Here is a 23,333-nt window from a genome sequence, read left to right on the forward strand (position 1 = left end):
CTGTGTTTTGACAATAGTTAGAGTATCATAATCCGTGGTGACTCTGGCTTTACACGATTTTCTGATACATAAGTTAAAGATATGTTGTTATGTTTCTTGACACTAACCGTTCGTTATGCATGGACGTCGACGATAACAAAATTGACTCCTCGGCTCGTTTCAGTGTGCAGTTTGTCCATTATGTTTCAATGAAGTTCCAGAACAATATGAATCAGAATTAACTTAAACATAAATGAACAACATTTATAACCAGATTTTACCAATGGTATAGTACATGTACAAGAATTAACTTACCTGCTAATCTAATTAGTAGCAAATATAAAATCGGCGCAAATGAAAAACTGAAATCGGCGCAAAGGAAAGAATGATTTTTTTTAAAATCGGCGCAAATGTCATACGCCCACTTGGTTATCTTGTTTTCTCATTGGCATTCATACCACATCTTTTTTTATATGCAAGCCCAATCTAGTTCATTTTACATTATCTTGGTATCACCAAGGCCTTTTCAAAAAATTCCCGCTTCTAAAGTTAGGTATGTTATTGACATTACGGCGCATTGTTGAATTCACGACCATACTATAAATGTTAAAACTTTCATGTAAAATATGAGATTGATACATTTTTTCAGGTCATTATTTAACATACTATTTGACAAAATATTAATTTTTCAGTCCACCCCGCGCAGAAGTAGTCAAGAAGACAGATACGTGCTCTATAAACAGCACCTGCTGTGTAATTAAGAATTGAATGCTTCTTTTTGTCGAGCCTTCGACTTTAGTCGAAAAAGCGAGACTAAGCGATCCTACAATCCGTCGTCGTCGTCGGTGTCGTCGGCGGCGTCCACAAATATTCACTCTGTGGTTAAAGTTTTTGAAATTTCAATAACTTTCTTAAACTATACTGGATTTCTGCCAAACTTGGACAGAAGCTTGTTTATGATCATAAGATTGTAGTATCCAGAAGTAAATTTTGTAAAAATAAAATTCCATTTTTTCCATACTTTACTTGTAAATGGACTTAGTATTTCAGCGGGAAAACATTACATTCACTCTGTGATTAAAGTTTTTAAAATTTTAATAACTTTCTTAAACTATCCAGGGTTTGTACCAAACTTGGACAGAAGCTTGTTTATGATCATAAGATACATGTAGTATCCAGAAGTTAATTTTGTAAAAAAATAAATCCATTTTTTCCATATATTTACTTTTTAATGGACTTAGTTTTCTGTGGAGAAACATTACATTCACTCTATGGTTAAAGTTTTTAAATTTTTAATAACTTTCTTGAAATATCCTGGGTATGTACCAAAATTGGACAGAAGCTTATTTATGATCATAAGATAGTATCCAGAAGTAAATTTTGAAGAAAAAAAAATCCACTTTTTACTGTATTTTACCTTGAAATGGACTTAGATGTTCTTCTAGTTAACATTACATACGTGTATTAAAAGTCTGCATTTAAAGTTTTTTAAGCATTTATTAGATTCATAAAATATGCTGGATTTTTACCAAACTTGGACAGTAGCTTCTTACAATCAAAAGATTGTATCAAGAGGAATATTTTTATTGGTTTTTTTCCATATTTTTGTTGAGCCTGCGATTTACAGCAAAAGTAGGCGAGACACTGGGTTCTGCGGAACCCTTACAAATTTTTGTAACTTTATTAGGGTGTAAAAGCGTTGACCGAAGTGCACTTTTGCCCTTTATTCTAAAAATGCTGGCTTTAAGGTACATTATCAGCTTCTTTAGTTAAAAATGTCGGCAGAGTGTAGTATCAGATAAACTTATCAAAGCTGAAGTCAGAATTAGCTTCACTTATATATTAATGCTGATTCCAAAGTGCAGTATCAGTATCATTTACTGAGGCTGACGGTTTATCTCATCAAACTTGATTGCAGAATACGAAATACTTTTTCACTTACCGGTACTAATGGTAAAGAGTGGTGTCTTTTACACTAATTAAAACTGACGGTGGCATGCGGTTTTTAAGCTGACGCATGGTCCAAATACATTTTACTGACGGCAGGTTGCGCTTCTACTTAGAAGATAGTTCTGGTTCCATTTCAAAATAATCGGAATAAAGACCATTTTAAAAAAAATCTATTAAAATTGATTTAATTTTGAAGAAAAAAACGATATTGCATATTAGTCCAGACTACTACATGTACATGATCCTACATAATTTCGTATAGTTAACTATAAATATTGTAAAGATGTATGGACGGTTTCTTATTTTTTACACGTATCAAAGAGCTAACAAATAACTGCATAGGAATCCGAAAACAATACATTTAAATCAGTTTATGAAGTTTTCGACGAGTAAACATTTGTATATGTCAGTTTACGAACACGTCCTGCTTACGCGTTATTGGCTATTGACCTTGATATATATAACTCATTCTCCAATACTACAAAAGATAAAATCAAGTTGTTGAAAGATATTGATATGAATACGTATGTTATGGTTGTTATTAATAAAGGTAAAGTCAGAGCTTTCAAACCTGAAATAATTCCAATCATACACCTAGAACTATCATACAAGGGACGATAACTCTAAAACGCCTTCCATTGACTTTTGTACCTCTAACTTTATTTATGTACCGCTAATCTGTTTTTGTTTGACTTTCATCGCATATTTATATAAATATATTACACTTAAAAATGATCGCTAAAAATCAGCACCATTCCAGGGCGATAAGCTACATTTGTATAACTGATACATGTATGAGAGAAGAGTCAGGGTATACAGTAATTGTGTCAGTCTTTATTGTATTTCGATGTTTTTTTTAAATAACTGGCTCGTAATTTTTGATGGCTATACAGATCATTTTTTTCTATGAATAGGCATCAAATCTTGAAATGACTAAAATGAGCATTGAATCATATATGGTATTAGTGGATTGCGTCAGTTATTTTTACATGTGTGTCGATATTATACCTTGGTGATCATTCATTTTGGTTCAAAAATCGTTAACCGACAAATACTTCCTATAATCACCGTTCATTCGTCTTTTGTTGGGGGGTAAAGTCGGTGAATGAATTGATTGAATCCAAATTTCTTTCGAAAAAAAATTGTCAAGTTAAAACAAATAGGTTGTTTCCATTAAAAATTTATTTTTAAAAAATAAGCATTGTTCTTATATTCTTCCAATTTGGAAAAGACGTTGATTTTCTTTCACTATTTAAAATAAGTTTCAAAGATTGATCGTATTAACATTTTCGTAATAATCTTGTAATGATGATTTATTTGATATTTATCTACTCAATGGTTAAGACTAATGATGTGTTCTATTAAATATAAATGTAGGTTGCCACCAGTAGCTAAAACGGACTTAAAATCTTTGAGTTCGATATATTGTTTAAACGGTTATTTCAAAGTGTAAACCTGTTTACAATGCAGATTTTGGCCTCGATTTCTATAGTGTTTAAGGATGTGCGCTGCTCAGTTTCAAAATAAATAATTTCCCATAAAACTAGTATTTATTCGTTGGCGATTAATTGAGGAATAAAAAAAAAACCAAAAAAAAGATAGGGGTCAACGTGCTTGTTTTCAAGATATTAGCCATTGGAATTTTGGCGGAAAAAAGTTCTCTCATGATTTTTCATAGCTTTATCATTGACCAGTTAAAGCTCTCAAAAACTATTAAAAATAAATAAGATTTTAAAAGACTTTAACAAATGGCTTAAAAATATACATGCAAAAGATTTATAAAAAGAAAAATGGGTGTCCATGGTCAATTTTTTTTAAAGGCATTCAAATGAATAAAACCAGAGGGATTTCAAAATCTGACAAAGCTGCAAAATCTAAGTGGTTTGTTCCTATTTTTATAAATGTGACTCTGTCTCGTTTTTTGTCCTTTTCAAATTGCATTAAAATAGTCATTGTCGATCCATTCTGCAAACATGATTTATTGGACGATTGGTTATAGTTGTGATTGTCCTAAAAATAAATGAAATATTTGTCACTGAACGTTATACAAAAGAGTAAGTATTGCGCAACGTATCTTAAAGACGTCAATTATCACATGACGTCACTGTATTTACTATAGTAACGCTATAGTTATCTGAGTATAGGACAAGCATTCACACAACGTACAGTCGCAGTTTTATATTGAAGATTAATTCTGTCCTGGTTTTGTGATCTTGTGAGCTAAACGGTCAATTTAATGTAAGTATACAGTTAATAAATATGATTATTCTTTGTAAATTAACTTTTTCATATATGTTCTATTAGTACCAGAAGAGTTTTGAACGTTTCCATGTTTTTAATGACTGTTGCTTGAACAAGCGGTAAAGATTTGTTATGTGTTTGCGATTTTTGATTTACCCGTTTTCGTACTGAAATCTCGTTATTTGGCATGTTTCGTGCAAATTGGTGAAACAACAATATTTGAAAATATCCCTCCCCTATTCCTCTTCTTCTTCTTCCTGGTACGGGAAAGAATCCAGTTCCTGAGTGTGGAATATCCCGGGAATTACATCTACATGTATTACGACCTGTAATTTACGGAAATTTATTCCTTTTATTCCTAAGATGTCGCATTACGTCTATTGTATACGATACAAGTTAAAATATAGACGAATTAAAAAAAAACATTGACTTCGGAATAAATCAAGATACCGATCATGTGAAACCTTTTTTACAGCCGATTCCATTGAGTGTGTAGGCAAATTTACAATGTATGGTTAGCTTGCTTGCTTGTTGAACCGTGAAGTCATTATTAGGTACTGCCGTCCTTTAAAAGAAGACTAGTCTGACATATAACCAATCTGTCGGTATGTAGGACTAGGTTACTTCAAAAGGAGGGTAGTATACCTTACCTAATAATGACTTCACGGTTTAGCTAACAAGCAAACTAACAAATGATTCTACCATTCCTTTCACACTCATTGAAATTGGTTGTATTATGTTAGACAAGGCCGTTAAACACCATGTAATAGAAGTAAGATATGCATTGAGAAATATAAAATTACTAGTACATGTATAAAGGAAAGGGGTTTTCTTCATTTTATCAGACCCGTAAAATTTATACACTATTCTTGAGAATTCATATTTTTTTGTTGCAGAAATACAGATATAGATATGGACGGAGAGAAAAGACTGACTTTCGGGCACGAAGTTGTACGGCGTATCCGATCATTTGTGTTTGGAAAGGTACAATATGAACAATATGGGCTTTTAATTTAAACCAACCTTTACACTATACGTTTCTCTTGGATTAGTCTTGTCTCCCTTTTGGTATTTCACAAATTAATATCGCAATTGACGGAATAAAAAGCCAGGCTTTCGGACACGGTGTTTTTCGATGTATCGGATCATTCGTGTTTGGACAAAACTATACATACGTAAAAAAATGTTATAAATGTATTTCCTAGTTTTTCATGAGGATTTTAAAATTATGTTTAAGAATGTCTGTATAAACACATGTTCATAAAACGACTTTTCTACGAGTAAGACTGAAAAATTTACGGCATATTCAGATTATTTCTGCGACATTCACCTTTTTAAAAAGTTGTGGACTGACTTTATCGGGACCTCTGTACTGGGCCTTTATTTTCACTGAATGCTTGATTAATATTATTGGAACACGGGAATTCATGATTAATATTTTTCGGGAAATTTATTTCGAGAGTTTCGAATTCAGTGTACAATTTTTCGGGAAATCCGATGATACCCCTTCTGATAAAAAAAATATATGTATGGCGACAAAAACGGACAAAAGTAAAGAGGACGATATAATTATCAAATTTGAAATTTTAATACATGTATATCTATTTTTCTTTCCTTCAGCGATTTTTTTTTTTTAAATTTGAATTTATTTGCACGTTTCACTATTCACTAAACATGCACTATGATTTGCTCTTTCAGAAAAAAGAAACACACAGTACTAATAATCCTTTCATTTATTGTGGAAACATTGAACTGTTGAGATTAACCAACACTAAAACAAAGTCCACAAATCCAAATCAGAAGGAAGTTCATCAACAGAAGAAAGCCGAAGAACAACAGAAGAAACACGAAGAAGAACATCAACAGCAAGGTAATTTAGCATGAATTGATGTTCTTGACTAATGTCCAGTGACCGATACTTTAACTTATTTTAGCTATGGTGTAAACGTTTGTGGCACAGTATAAAAGGTATGATCAAATGAAATGCTTCAAGATTAGGAAGTCAAACTAATTAAAGCATATTTGTATCGATGTATGCATATACAAAATATTTTCGTGTTTTCGGCAATAATTGGTTCCGACGGGAATTTTGCTCGGAGTTCGGTATTTTTGTTATTTCATATTTTGTAGAAATAGTTTGAAAATTAAAAAATATTAAATATATGACAACTAAAAGAAAACAACAGTATACAAAATACAACAAAGAAAACTAAAGAATGAGCATAATGAACCCCTTCCAAAAGCTGGGAGGGGCTTCTGATTGGTAACCGACTCTGCTCAACACGTGAAACAAGTCGTTTGATTTCATAGGAAGCAAATATTAACTGTATTGTGGTGAATAAAATGATCAGAGTTTAATCTTAAGTTCCACCGTCTCTACAATTCATATATCATTCTCACACATACACAAATATTAGATTATGTCCACGATACTATGTTATAACCTTTTTATTTTCAGAACGCAATGAGAAAGAAGGAAAAATTTCGTTCTCACTATTTGTAAAATGTTCCAAAAATAGTTTATCTACAAAACAGAGTCGTCAGCAGCTATTTAGGGAGTCCTATACATACTTTTGGGATTTCTTGTTTGGTAACGCTGCTGCCAAAGCGCGTATGGCAGAAGAGGAATGTTACAATGAATTCTACGCTGATTTTGATGAAGAGTTTTATTGACTTATTTGTATATTTATATGTGAGAGAGAAGAGAGAAAGCAGGAGAGAGATGAGAGTCTGTGTGTGTGTGAAAGAGAGAATTTCTTTTTTTTTCCTTTTCTTGAACTGACTAATATATGTCACCAACTTATCACAAATGTATTAGTTTATATTTTATAGTTTGTTTATGTTGTAATGTTACACTACTGTCTCAGGTTAGGGTGAAGGTTGGCGCCTGTGAAAACGTTAAAACCCGCTGTATTTGTATGCACCTCCTCATTCAGGAGCCTGTTGTTCGGTGGTTGTCGTTTGTTGGTGTAGTTCATAGGAATTTCTCGTTTCTACACCCGATTCGTAGGAATTTGTAAAAAGAGCTGTTACAATGTAGTATACATGCTATGCTAAGGATTACGTCATTATGTTTGATATAGGCACACAAAGAATGGTCTGTTAGATACCAGAAACTCTTTCCCTTGAATTAGTCCACACATTGTTCCATCAAATCGAGATTGTAATGGTTCATTGGAGAACAATTGTGTTACCACCGTGTATCATCGGTACAGCGGATATACATGTAGGTAATAACCAAGCGGTCGTGGTCGATTTTTCTTCTAACACGGTATTACAATGTTTGTTTTGTTTACATAATATCAATGTGTACTTCAATCTAAACATAATTGTTGTTTTAAGAAATCATTTAGTCGTAGAATAGGTTGATGATAAGAGAAGTCTCATCATTTTGCCTAAACCAGGACGCTTACTAAAAACATGTGCACATACTTGTCAAAGAAGTGGTCGCTCGTCTCTTTCGATATGATTCTATATTCATTGCCACTCTTTTTCTGATAGAAGGCCACTGTACATGTGTGCGTAATTAGTATAGATGTTTCAATAATTGGCATTGCAATCTTCCTGTACGGGTAGACTTTACATACTAGTAGATACATTAAGTCGTATAAGAAAAGCAAAATGAGTATGTTGATGTATGCCTTTTTGTGCTTCTTCGTTACATTTGTTGTTTTTATAGTGATATTAAGATGATAACACAATATTGACTGCTATACCCCTATTTTTGACATTTTTACTCTTTGATGTTTGTTTTGTTCATGCATCGTTGACAATGTAATGAAATTTGATGCGACTGTCATACAAGTGAGAGGTTTAGCTAGCTATAAAACCAGGTTACATCCACCATTTTCTTTATTAGAAAATGCCTGTACCAAGTCAGGAATATGCCAGTTGTTATCCATTCGTTTGATAATTTTGGACTTTTGATTTTGCCTTTTGATTTTGGACTTTCCTTTTTGAATTTTCCTCGGAGTTCGGTATTTTTGTGTTTTTACTTTTTTCATACATATGTTATTTTTCGATATTTTATTCCGAAAAGAAGCGTTATGTACGGTATATAGCTGACCACATATATATCCTTCTGTACGGTGCATAGTTAAATGAATGTACGGTATATAGCTTTTCACGCTTCGAAATACATATGAAGCTATATCCGCTGTACCGATAATACACGGTGGTTACACTTTCAGGATACGCTTTTAGTGCCCCCTTAAACTGGCAATCTTCCAAAATTCGAGTGATCACGAGACAGCAAAACGACATCACAAAATCCAAAACTCACATAGAGGTTAAATTGTAGAATTACAAACACATAGCAATACGCACAATTAAGCTCATTATGAAAGGAGTCCAAGTCCGATTTCAGAATTGGTAACAAATTAAAGAAAATAATAAAAATGACAATGCTACAGAAACTAGAACAGTACAACCAGCCCTTACGTAAGGAAGGAAAATCTTATACACCCTTCACCCCCTACAGATATATCGTACACCTAATTCGAAGGCTTATAAATATACAATATTTTGCTGTCTCTATAAGCTTTCAAATGGTGTAAAAAAAAATCCTAGCGAAGCAGTCCATTCCATCATCAAAATAAACTATTTATTAATGCTAACTCGTATATCAATATTTAGGTCCTTTGTTACTCCTCTAATAGGCGTTGCAGAAGATATTGACTCACTCATTACAAGCCTTTTTTTCTCTATTAATAAGCTTTCAAATGAGGGATATTAAGATATATTTGTAATTAGGGGGTGAAGGGTCAGTAGTCCATTTCGTTATTCACAATGGGCCATTCCAGTTTATTTCTGACAGGTGGGGATGGATGGGGAGAATTTTGTTTATACGCATCAGAAAAAAAATATCATGAAAAACTACCTATCAGATCTTAAAATTAAGACCTATCAGATGTAGAGTTTCTGTTCATATTCGGTGGATCTGCAAGGATTGTACCCATCAGAATTTTAAATACAATACCAGATAATGCATGATACGTAACTGTCTACCTTTAAAAGCACCCCTTAGATCTGACATACTTGTAGGTCACCGTAAGCCCTCAACATATTAGCAAAACCATAACGAATTCCGAACTATAAATGGGCTAAAAGGGAGAAGGTTTGGTACCATTAAAACATTTAATCCCGCTGCAAATGTTTGCACCTGTCCTAAGTCAGGAATCTGATGTACAGTTAGTCTACCCTTTCACACATTATATAATTCGAATGCACTACACTCAAAATTTTCGAATATTATTTTTACCGACGTTTAAGGAACCACTTCCAATATAGCAATACCGACTGTAGTTTCATGTGTTATACATGTTACCGTAATACGGCACACACATCAGATCTAACAACACCAACTGTTACAGTTGCTCTAAAGTTTTTACAATATATTTATAATAAATATCTAAGTTCATGAAACTACTGTGAATTTCACGATTTTTTTTAATAATAATATGTAAGGGTATTGATGATGTTTTATACCAAATAAAGAATAGTGAAGACACAAAAAAATTAGAATGAAGAAAAAAAAATATATAAGAAATATAAACAGTTAAACCATACCGAAAATCGCCTTAAGCAATTAAAGTACAAAAGTAATGAGCACTCAATTTAGACCTTATATACATGTAGATATCTTGATATACAATAATTGATTGTAATTAAGTTATTTGTTAGTGAATGGGGATTTATAAACAGATAAGGATTTACTTTTTAGAAGATTGCAAGTTTTTCAGTGAAGCAAACAACAGAGACAAAATGTTGGAATAACATTTGTCCAATCAGTTGGGTCTATCTACATTAACATAATTATCCAGTTAAATTCACGTGCATAATTTGCAGGTTGGACATACTTTACAATACAAAGATAATTAAGAAAGCTAACGGTCGATACTTTTATCTTCACTTTCTATAGCATAACGACAGGAGATTTATCACATCTTCAGTATTTTTACATTTCATATGCTGCACCTGTAGTATTAAATTGTTTTCATTTAGGGAATCACAGTTTAAATGCAATGAGTTGGAGGGGGTATATTTTTTTCTAATATAATTTTGATCCAAAATTTGATGTAAAAAATATTGTGGTCGATTAGATGAAAATAAAATTATTCTGGATCCAGATTTTTCAGACAAGGTGTTTTGAACCACTTAACTCAATTTAATGATACATGTAACAGCAATTTGCTCCAAAGTGATGGAGCACATACTCCACTCGAAGATAATGGAACATCTAGAAAACACTCCATTTTAACACCAGCCCAACATGGATTCCGCACAAAACGCTCAGCTGATCGCCACTATTCATGAACTGGCAAATGGACTATCAGATGGGCAACAAATCGACGCAATACTATTAGACTATGCCAAAGCCTTTGATAAGGTGCCACACAAGCGACTTCTCCATATAAGCTCCAATACTATGAAGTCAGTGACTATACTCTCAAATGGGTGGAGAGCTTCCTGAACAGTAGGAATCCAAATGTTCTAGTGGAGGGAACAATGTCAGACGAAGCAGAGGTAGTTTCTGGTGTACCACAAGGTACAGTAATGGGACCCCTGCTCTTTCTTGTCTTCATCAATGGCCTCCCTGAATCTTTTAACTCGAGCGTGAAATTGTTTGCTGATAACTGGCTGTTATATCGTCTTATAAGATCCACTAGCGATTCCACCAAGCTACAAGACGACCTTGATAAATTAGAAAAATGGGAAAATGATTAGCAAATGGCGTTCCATCCGCAAAAATGTACCACCATCCATATCAGCAAGAAACGCAAACCCACCATATGCGATTACCATCTGCATGGTCATACCCTTGAAAGCGTCCCAGGCGGGAAATACCTTGGCTTATACATCAGCAAGGACCTGTCTTGGCGTGAGCACATTAACCAGACCACAGCCAAAGCCTCCAGATCTGTTGGATTCCTGCGAAGGAACATCAGGAGTTGTCCTCAGGAAGTAAAAAGTCAAGCATACACAACTTTAGTAAGACCCGTCCTCGAGTACGCCAGCGCTGTCTGGGATCCCTACCAGCATCAACAAATCCAACAACGGGAAAACGTACAACGCTGCTAGATTCATAATGGGGGACTTATTCTCGAGGGAACCAGTTTGTGTGACTATAATGACTCAGCAACTAGGTTGGGAACCACTGGAACATGGGAGAGCCAGGAGCAGAGTCATCATGTTCTACAAGATAATAAACCATATTGTAGAAGTTCCTGTTCACCACTTGCTCTGCCATCATGATACCAGAACCCGTGGTTCCATGTCAAATAACATCAGACAACATAAGGACCAGACTGGACTGCTTTCAATATTCATTCATCCCAGCCACCATCATATCCTGGAACAACATACCTCCAGATATCCGAGCTTCCCAGGCGTCTGTGGAACACTTTTGACACGCCATCCAAGATGTCAGCGTGTCAACACTACTCCACATCTAAATTACAGCACCGTTTTTAACTGTACATACAGATCTCTTTTTGACTGTACATACTTGAAGGTTTTTAACTGTTCACTCACGCTGGAGTATATACACTCAAATATGAGTCCACTCCTTGACGGGAAGATAGATAGATATAGATAGATGTAAGGTGAAATTGGCAACGATTATAATGAGTAATGTATTTTAACCACCAGTATAAAAATCAGGAGATGTTATGTGGTATAATTTCTAATTAAACAACAGTTCTTATGCTATGAGTTTGTAATATGTGTGAGAAGAAAGTAATCGAAGGCGGATATCATTTTATATTAGAGTGTGATAAATATGTAAATGTCAGAAGTAAATATATTAAGATATATTATTAAAGAAACCGATCTACTTTCAAATTAGTTCAATTACTATCTGTAAGAAATATCAAGGAATTAAACAATCTGGGTAAATACCTTTATAAAGCAGAGAAAATTCGTAACATTTGATTGTTTGTTATGTACCTTCATAACCAATGTAAAATAATTGTATGCCAAACTCCGCTATATATTAATTAATGCCTGCTGTATATGTATATGACATTAGACATTAGACATTAGACATTATTTTATTTTTCCAATCATGGGCCCTTGTCAGGCAAGATACAAAAACATCATAATACAATGATTATATAAACATTAGTGAAATACACAATAAGTAATACACAAATAATAAATTGATAATATGAGCAATGTAGGATATAATTATAGTAAGAGACATTGAGTGCAATGAGGCCGATTTAATATTAAAAGGATATGATATTAAGTTTATTTTAAAATACGGAAACTAAAAAATAGCAAAAATAGAACCGGGAATATAGTATCTCAATCTGCAGTAGTTCTCCTCATGACCAGTGCACAGTAGTGAGGGACTTCATCACAACAATGCAAAGGTCATCAAGGGGAGATCCTTCAGAACTAGCTACAGATACATGAGATTACTCCAATAGTGATTCTCCTCATGACTAATGCACAATAGCAAGGGTTAACATTGCTACTGGACAATATTCATCAAGGGACGGTGCTCTAGAACTCACTATGGAGAAAATATAAAGTTCAAATTACAAGTAGTAGAGGGAAATAAATCCCATTAAAACTTTTCATATTTCTTAATGAACATGCATAATTCTGATAATAAATTCTCATCTTCATTATTCATTAACCATATCAGTTTTTGTTTAGGGTCAAGATATTGAAAATTCTTGCAGCAATTATTTATCATTGTTATCATGTCTTTCCTTTGATCTGATAAACTATCACAGTTAAAAAGAAAATGTGTTTCATCTTCGACCTCATTACTACAACATCTCTTACATATTCTATTGTGTCGGGGAGTATTACTATATCTACCTCTCTCTATAAGTAAATGGTGAGCAGATATGCGAAATCTTGTTAGACTGCGTCTATCTTAAAAAAAATTTAACAATATCAAGATATTTTTCACAACCAAAATTTGCTTTAAACGTAACATATGTGCAAAGTTTTCCTTCTGAGTGAGTTTTGAGATTCTTTTCCCAATCTTTTAACATGGCAATTCTTAGTTTTCTGTTGTCAATTGGTTTAGCCATGTCTGGGGATATTTGATAATTATTAATCAGTGAGAGAAGTTTTTCAGATGACATATACCATGATAGTTTCTTTGACTCATACAATTTCTTTGATTCTATAAATGCATTATATAACAATGGAAAGTTAGTGTCTGACTTTTCTAATCTGTAATAGTATTTAGTCATTGCTTTAATCATGTTAAAATATATTGGTATTTTCCAACTCAGTTAATACTGCAAAATTGGTGCTTTTTTTTGGATCTCCAAGAATAAATTTACAGAATTTAGTATGAAGTTTTTCAGCAGGTAATTTAGAATAAATATGGTCAAATGAAAAAATTCCATTTCTATATTTAGACGACATAGGATTAAATGCACCCCATATCTCACAGCTGTATAGCAAGATGGGTTTGATGGTATGATCAAAAACATGCATGCTTGTTTTGACTGAAGGATGCAAGGATAAAAAATCTTTAGATAACTTAAAATAGGCTTTTAGTGCCTTTTTATACAATTCATCCTGGGCTACTGTAAAGGAGCCAGATGCACAAAAATGTATACCCAAATATTTATATGTTTTAACACACTCTAGTTTTACACCATTTAGCATAAAATCATATTTGTTAATCAATCTACCTGCCTTGTTGAATATAAGAACCTTTGTTTTGTTTGTATTCACACTTAAGCACCAATCATTGCAGTAATTTTGCAAAATGTCCATTTTTTTTTGCAAACCATTCGGAGATGTTGACAATAAAACAATATCGTCAGCATACATAAGGCAGTGTAAATCTTGATCATTTATTGAAACTGGGTCTTCAGAGAATTTTAAATAGTTTGTCAAATTATTAATAAAGATCTTGAAGAGGTTTGGACTCAGATTGTCTCCTTGTTTCACCCCCAGGTGTGTTGAAAAGGAATTTGTTAAGTTTTCATTTACCTTTACACATGATTTTCTTACTTCATACATGCTTTTGGTGATGTTGTAAAAAGAAGATCCCACCCCAATATCTAGTAGTTTCAATTTGATTCCAGTGTGAATAACAGTATCAAAGGCCTTTTTGAAGTCAACAAAGCAGGCATATAGTCTACCACCAGGGTTATTACAATATTTATCAATAATTGTCTTGATTACAAACATGTGGTCAGAGGTCCTAGCTTTTTTTGTGAAGCCATCAATTATTTTGTGTTCGACTAGAAATTTGTCTAGTCGGGAATTTAAAATAGAATTAAACAATTTTCCTATTGAACTAGTTATGGTCAAACCACGATAGTTATTAGGATCAAGAATATCATTAGCCTTATGTAAGGGTGCTATATATCCTTCTGCCCATTTTTCAGGATAAATGCCATTACTCAAACAAGAGTTGAATATTTTTTTGAAGCAACCAACTAAAATACTTTGGCTGCATTTAATCCTATTATTTGTAATATTGTCCAAACCAGGGGATTTATTCCACTTTAATTTTGAGATGGCAGTGATAATTTCATTATCAGTTATTACAAAATCTAATTCATTAAAACATTTCGGGGATATCTCGGCAGATTCTAAACTCTCCTCAAGATGTTTAACCCTATCTAAAAAATTATCATTAACCTTATTTAAATCTTGAAAGTGATGAAGCCAATCAGATGGTGACATATTGTTAACTGAGGAATCATGATTTTTGTCCTGTAACTTATTAATCAATCCCCAGTATAATTTTGGATTGTCCTCATGAAGAGTTTCTAACTGTTCTAAAATATCTGCCTTAAAAACTTTCTTTTTGTTTTTTCTGCATTTGTTATATTCCCTATATAATTTGTAATAATGATTTTTAACCATTGGATCTTTCGGGTTAGAAGAGTAATTTTTTCCATAATTTATAAGATTCATTCTCATTGAGTGCAAATCAGAGTCAAAGAAATTTTTGTTTTTCCTTTTCTTTTTCCTATATTTAGGTGTTTTTTTCAAAGATTGTTCAGCAGCCTCAATGAAAATGTTTGTTAGTTTAACTGAGGCTTCATTTATCTCTATTTTGGAAGTAAAATGCCCTTTAAGTATGAAATCTGATATTTTTTCAAGTACAGATGGAGAAGTTAGAGCCTCCTGAAACACTGTAGCTGAGTTCTCTGACCACATGTATCGAGAAGGCATAGTATGCAAATCATGATCAATACAATCATCTCTTAAATTAGCACTAAATTGGGCTGACATTTCCCATTCAATTTTACAATGACAATCAGATAATGTAGGTACAAATTCAGCAACTCTAAAGTACAAAATATAATCAAGGGCACTCTCCGACACAATAGAATAGTCTACAACACTTGCTCCATTAGGAGTATAACAGGTATAATTACCATTTAAATCACCAAGTGTACGCCCATTTAAAATTCTAAGCTGATGAGAAATACAAAATTCACATAAATCTTTCCCTCTACAATCAAGCTTTTTGTCTCTGTTTTTACGCAACATAATATTTTTATCCAAAGGATATGTATTGTATAAAGGAAGAAAATCTATTTCATCTTGTATAATTAAATCAGGGTGTGATCCAGCTCTGGCATTAAAATCACCACAAAGAAGTATATCTGCATCTTTACAAAATAATGTGATATCATTTTCTAGACATTCAAAAAGTTCTATGCCCCCTTTCTTTGTGTAAGTTGATGTTACAGGTGGGTAATAAATAACACAAATATATAGGTCTCTGTGAAAGCCAAAGAATTTTTTTTCTAATTTAACCCATTGATAATCAGTGTTAGAATTTTTCAAAATTTTCACATGATCTTTTATGTGAGGTTTTCTCAAAATGGCTATTCCACCATAATATCTATTGTTAGCCTTAGTGATAGGTCTACATACAGGATAGTAGTTAAAAGGGCCCACATTTTTAATATTGCTATTATAACCAACATGGGTTTCTACAAGGAATGCTAGGTCATATTTTGAAATTGAGTCTATAAAGGTTTTATCCTGAGTTTTATCAATGTCACCAGAAAAGAGCCCTCCAACATTCCAAGTACACATTTTCAATGTTGAAAATAACATAGTCATGTCTTAGTCTGTAAAAAATATGTATAACAAATAAAACAAAATAAGATACAGAAAAAAACCTTCAAGTAGTTGTCTGCTACTATAAAAACTAATATTTATAATATTACTTAAAATTATCACCAGTAGTTTTTAGAGTACAAAAATATTGGTATTGATAAACCAAAAAGAGTCAATGTTCAGATAAAGAGGAATAACTCCAGTATATTAATGAGTCTAAAGTTAAAAGTGCTTTTTTTTTTTAAGCTAACAAAATTCCTTCTTCTTTTTTTCTTTCTTGAAATAACTTTTCAAATCAGATAATTGGTAGAATTTCTTTGTTTTAGAAATATGTATTTAAGTACTTGTAAACTGGGAAAATCTTAAAAAAGAAAAATTAGAGCAATTTACAAACAAACAATTTTTGTCCAATATTTTTTGTATACAACAATTTTCTTTTATGAATCTTAATTATTAATGTTATTTATGAGGTGCGGGTCCCATTAAGCCACGGCCACGACCACGTCCACGTCCTACTTGTCTACTGTTTGTATTGCGACTTCTGGATCTGCTTCTGTTACGCTGTATTGTTATATTCAGGGTTGAATGTATTGCGTGTTTCAGATTGTTTGCCAGTATTGAGGTTCCTTTGTCGTTCAGGAGATATTTGTCATCAGACAATAGTGTCATCATGGTGTTTCCTCCTGATAGCATATTTGTGTGTTCTACAACCGTAACATGGTGACAATTCGATATTTTCTGTTTGATCAAGGCATTTATGATCACACCATTAGTGTGGTGGTTAATATCGTCAGCTCTAGGTGTAGCTAGTGATATCAGACATTTACTTTGAGCCCATTTTTTGTCCGATAAGGTGCACTAGGTGCATTAATTTGTCAACACATGTTGTAGGTTCATATTTTTTTAGATCATTTGTAAGAATGTGCAGGATTACTAGATTTGGTTGTTCTTCGTATTGTGTGATGTAAGTAGTTGCCTCGTCTATTGTGTATTGAATTGATTTGTGAATTTTGACTGCATTAGTTACTTTATCTTCTTTTATTCCTTTAGTGTTTGAGGTACCAATCAGAAGAACTTTTGGGACATATTCTTCTTCAAGGTGTGAGGTATCTGTCTTCTGTAAGGTGAATTTGTCCTGTGTTTTTACTTGAGTTGCCTGTTGTGGGTCAAGTAATGTAAGTAGTTGTGATTTGAGGTTAATATTATGTTCAAAAAGATTACCCAACTTGTCGCTTAAACTTCTGTTACTGGTACTGAATTTTTCGATCTCTTCATCCTTTCTGTCCAGTTTGCCCATCAAAACATGGGTTTCATTTCTTGATGACTGTAATGCAGTATTAAGGTCCTCTATTGACTCCTTAAGAGTGTAAACTGTATAAATGTGAATCTGTTTAATCCTATGAGCTGCATTTGCTTACGGAATAAACGTTAACGATTAGAAGACCCCATAACGAAATTCAAACATAACGACTACGGCCTATATTTTTTACAAGTCGGGGCACACTGTTTCGGATTGCGACGTGCATGTTATCAATGCAAGCTTCATCTGTAAGAACATCCCATTATTGTTAGTAAAGGCAAGAAGGTATTCTCATTTCCCGGACACACTATTCATCTCTTCGGAAAATCACGAACCTGTCAGCACTGAGGCTGTGACGTCAAACCGTGCACGTTGCAGGTTCATTCGACTTCAATCCTCATTCATTTATATATACTGAGTTGACAGTTAAACATACGAAATTCATGTTTTCTCGTCTTGCATTCGGCCGACTACCACCACCCGTCAGTAAAACATTAAATATCAATAATTATTCATTCTAATACGTTTTTTTCCATTGAATTAAATTATAAGAAATGACTACGCGCGTTATTCAGTGTGCACCACATTTTTTTTTTATCATAACGGTTATTTCTTCATAGACAGAAAAAAATATTACAGTCATTCCTTAAATATCATCCTAATCGAACAATAATAAAAATGAAATCTTCATAAAATTATAAACCACGCATTTTACGATTTATCGTTAGGAAACAACTATTCTTTAAAAAATATCTGTGATTGTTTGTAATATAAAGACAGTGGTTATTTTGCCGACTTCGGCAAAATAGCGATTTATATAGAGTTTTGCTAATTTGCCGGTCTTATTTCATATTTTTAATCAAGACTTTATGAAATATATTTTCTAAGGAAACTTTTTGTGCACAAATGATATATGTGGCTTGTCATTCTAGTCATTCAATTTTGGTGAACTCACTCATTTAATTACATATTCTATGTTTTTGTTAAATGTATGTTAAAACAAATCGTCGGAAAACTTGCAAACAAAGACACACAACCATTGTTTCCTAATTATTGTCATTATTCATGCCAAACCAAGGATTTGTATAGTTACTATACAAATCCTTGGCCAAACTAACAAAACGTGAGAAGATGATGACCTCCTCAGACAAAACATCGAAATCGAGTTTAATAAAAGACACAAAAGTTAGTCGATATGACATGTGCGTCAAGTGTACTGTTAAACGCTTCTGTTGAAAAAAATCATATACCGATATAGAGTAAATTCATCAAATTAGCAAGAATGTTTTCATGTTAAACCCGCACCCCCCCTTTTCCAAATACAAGTTTTATAGACAAAAAAGATCCCCTTCCTTTCCATTCCCAATTTTTGTTCAAGGTAAGTATTGTGTTATATCAGTTTGACCTGAATCGCTCTTATGATTTTTAATTTTGGTATCTGTGATGAATTAAATTTATCGATGTTTTATTTCAAATGGGAGTGCTCCAATAACAACGGAGGTAAACACTAGAACAGAATGATGCGAAAACGAAAGTAGAAATTTCCAAGGCAACTTCACTATCAACAATCTAAACAATCTGCTATTTATTAAACCTGGTACAAAGGGAGCAGAGAATACTGAAGAATTATATATATATAAAGTCTGAAAGGTAATTTATTACTTCCATTTGACAGTTTGAGCAACCTGTGCACATAATCAACAAAACCGCCATGCACCCCAAACACAAAATTTTAAAACAAATCTGTCCTGTCAACCTTTAATTTTAATACCTCCACTAACATATTTACTTGTTTCAAATTCAATGTTTGTATTTCTTCTTCCCATTTGATCCGCAATAGCCAATTTCTCTGTACTGTGATATATAATAATATGTAACAAAATATTTGTTCCGGCGTGACATTTGTTCCTCCGGGACAAATTTCATATGAAATATGTTCCACCAGAACTTATATCACAGAAAATATGTTCCAGCACTGTAAAATTTGTTCCAGAACTAATTGTATGACCAAGTGTGAAATAAGTTCCAGGACAAAAATCATAGCTCCGTGAAATTTGTTCCAATCAATATTCATGATATTAAAGGATTTTTAAAAATGTTAGATAAGATCCTGTGATATTAGTTTTAAATGAACATGTACATATTTCATAGAAATCAATGAATAAGTTCCACTAATCTATTTTCACCTTTGCAACATATTGCACAGCAAAAATTGTTCTTCAGTTACACTTACATTATAATGCAAGCTAAATTGAGTGTACTTAACATTTGCAATTTAAAGCATGACTGTAACTATAGAATGAAGATAAGAAATAAAAGCGATGGTAATGTATCCTAATTTGTATTTATGTTTTATGTTATAGAATGTCGTGGTCCCGTGTTCTAGTTGTACAGTGTACAAGGTTATGTTATGGCACAGTTTCAAAAGAGAGTGTCTTGTTTCTACATGCCTTTTGATATAATTGATCAGACACTTTGTCATTTTTAAATAAGTACATAATTTTATGTTCATCTTTATCTATAACTTTTTTTCTGAATGATTTTTCTTATTCTACTTTTTTCTAGCTCAAAAGTGTCATTTTGATTTGTTTTACGGAGTAAATAATTTTAATACATTTACTATGCTCAGCTCTACTTAACATTTACTATACTCTACTGGATCTGTATTGGATGATTTACACTTTTCATTTAATTATATTATTGCTATAATACTTATTTTTATAATCATGATAATACACTTGAATGACAACTTTAAACTCACTGATGACAAATGCTCAGTTTATAAGATAACTTGTTTAACCAGTGGAACATATTTCACAGGCAGGGAACTTTTTTCACCAGGTGAGGAACAAATCTCACAAACCCAGAACTTATTTCACCAGGTAAGGAACAAATATCATAAAACTGGAACTTATTTCATCAGGTAAGGAACAAATTTCACCAACCAGGTACTAATTACACCAGGTAAAGTGTGGAACTTATTTTATAGCGATGGAACAAATTATATAGAAATCATCTGTGAAAAAAGTTCTCCCAGAACATATTTCATGTGATATTAGTTCCACTGGAACTTTTATCACAGGAACAAATTTTGGCTCACAAATACCCCCCCCCCCCCTTTTTTTTCAACCTAAAAATAAAAAGTAGTTTAATTAAATATTTTCTGTCTCCTTCTCTACTCTCATCATAGACATACAAGCATGACAGATATGCTTTATGTCGGGTCTACAGATATAAAGAAATGGTTGTGTTAGCAGTTTTAAAATTTTACCAATTTAAAAAAAGGGTTTTCACTCCATGGTTAATAATTTATCTGGGAACACTATATTTTAAATACATATGTTCCTGATATAATTCTACAACTAAAATGCCATTTAAAAAAACGGTAATTGGTTAAAAAGAATTACTTATGAAAATAGAAATTTAATAAAAAAATGGTTTTCAATGGTAACATACATTGACATAATAATAATTCAAAGAGTCTGACATGGTTTCAGTGGTCAAACATTATTCATTTTAGGTATTAATAAAAAGGATTGAGCTTTGAATTTGATTAACAATTTTTTTTAATGGGACCAGTTGCATCATAAAACAGAAATTATTACATTACGCGCATTATGTTGTTATCAAAAGAGAAGTATATATATTTTGTTTCATTTGTAGACACTTGATACTAGGGAACTTATGGCTTGCTAAGAGCAACTTATTTTATTTCACGAGTCATACATGTAAACATGTAATGCTATCTTTAATGTTTCAAAGCACTTTAATTAATTTTTCATTTAGTTTTTCTGGTGATCATAGTCATGGATATTTTCTTTTTATGCCCCACCTACGATAGTAGAGGGGCATTATGTTTTCTGGTCTGTGCGTCCGTTCGTCTGTCCGTCCGTTCGTTCGTCTGTCCCGTTTCAGGTTTAAGTTTTTGGTCGAGGTAGTTTTTGATGAAGTTGAAGTCCAATCAACCTGAATCTTAGTATTAATGTTCCTTATGATATGATCTTTCTAATTATATAACTGCCAAATTAGAGTTCTGATCCCAATTTCACAGTCAACTGAACATAGAAAATGATAGTGGGAGTGGGGCATCTGTGTACTGGGGACACATTCTTGTTTATAAGTATGTTTTCATTTGATATAAATTATATTTTAATTTCTGCTAAATCTTATGAAAAATGTCCATTACTATAGACTTTCATAAGGGAAGTCATCGGTGGTCAATTAAAACTCTTTTTTAGGGCAGCTGTACATGCATTGCCTTTTATGCTTCTCAGTGGCGGATCCAAAGGGGGGTGTAGAGGGCGTACGCCCCCCTTTGCAAGGACTTTTTTGTTTGTTTATTTTTTTGTGAAATGATTTATTAGAATAGACTTTGTGAACTTTGCCATTTCCTGTGTATTTAATTTTTATGCGACAATTCTTGACTAATAAAGATATTTTTCGCTGGTATTTATTGAGTATGTCTTAGTAATGAGATTCGCTATGGTGGAGTTGACCAGTGCTTCACTCAGTCACAGCAATATTATTTACCTACAAAAATATGTTTACCCCAAACGCCCCAGCCTATTTTAGAATAGCATTCAAAGCTGAATAATGATCCCAAGTCAGTATCAGCTCTATAGATAGATGGAACCCCCCCCCCCCTTAACTCTAGGTTGGGACCCCCCCCCCCCCCCTTTTGTTTTTTAAATGGCTGGATCCGCCCCTGCTAAGGTATCTGAGAGAAAAAATATCTGACTCCAATTTTTGCTTTAATAAAAATTCTGGCCGTATCTGGATTTAAAACAATAATCTTGTCCACTTTTTTGCTATTAGGAAGGAAAATTTCCCACAGAATTTTTTAAGCATTAAATGAACATGATGAATATAAAACAGGCGAATTTTTTTTAGGTCCGGGGTTTGCATGTCTGACCGGAATGTCTGTTTCGCCGAACTGATATATTGAATACCTTTTTCAAGACCAGACTGCAACCTGACTGCTGAGAGTGGCCTTTATGTCTCCATCTGTCGAAGGTCATTCATATAAAATTTGTTTTCATTTCAGACTCATTTGTCGCCTTTGGTTGATTTGGAACCCCTCACCTCCCTTAATTTTATTGGCTGAAATATATCAACCAAACATTTGGATAAAAATTGGTTGTTTGACTTTTTTAACTTGTGTCGGTCGTATTGAAAATTTCATGGAATAGCGGATTAGCCCAGCGTATTTCTTGTTTACAACAAGAAATCTGTGAGGTTATGCTAACTTAACAAACAACAAACATATTGTCCATGTCTATTTTTTACTGACAAGTCCCACATCAAATATATCAGTACACTAAGCTTTGGATCCATACTATCATTTTATTATAGACAATCAATAGGGAGAATACAGCATAAAAAATGTCCAACTTTACACTTTACAGCAACTAAAGAATATACATGCTCACGTCAGGATCCGTTTAAAAAAGTGCATTTTACACTTATTTTATGTTTTTTAGTCCAGAAAAGATTTTGCCTCGCTCCGCTCAAAAGTCAAATTTATATAAGCCTGTATCTGAAAATATAGATTTCTGATTAAGGGAAGCCTTGCATAAACATGCATTTGTTTTTTTAACTAATTTGAAGTTTTTGGATTTAATTTTACTATAAATTCTTCTTCCATATATTAAATGTACTTTTGATGTAAAGAAACGTTACAAAAGAAATATCACATGAGCATAAAATGGTCTTACTCTCAAGCAATTTAAGACTGAAAATAATTTAGAATTAGGCCATTTTTTGCACATATTTACATGTAAAAAAGCATAAAGCTATA

The 23,333-nt window shown here is 32.9% G+C and overlaps 1 protein-coding gene across 1 annotated transcript in view; it reads left to right on the forward strand.

Annotated features, from left to right (window-relative positions):
• The first annotated feature begins 5,072 nt into the window (after positions 1-5,072).
• The window catches only part of LOC134681366 (uncharacterized), an 85,786-nt gene continuing 67,525 nt past the window's right edge, over positions 5,073-23,333 (forward strand). The window contains exons 1-2 of the mRNA XM_063540966.1: positions 5,073-5,154; positions 5,869-6,040. Of these exons, the coding sequence (XP_063397036.1) occupies positions 5,083-5,154; positions 5,869-6,040 (244 nt within the window). The 5' untranslated portion in view covers positions 5,073-5,082. The remainder of the gene's footprint in view (positions 5,155-5,868; positions 6,041-23,333) is intronic.

Source organism: Mytilus trossulus, chromosome 8, assembly GCF_036588685.1.
Source record: "Mytilus trossulus isolate FHL-02 chromosome 8, PNRI_Mtr1.1.1.hap1, whole genome shotgun sequence".
Classification (NCBI taxonomy): domain Eukaryota; kingdom Metazoa; phylum Mollusca; class Bivalvia; order Mytilida; family Mytilidae; genus Mytilus; species Mytilus trossulus.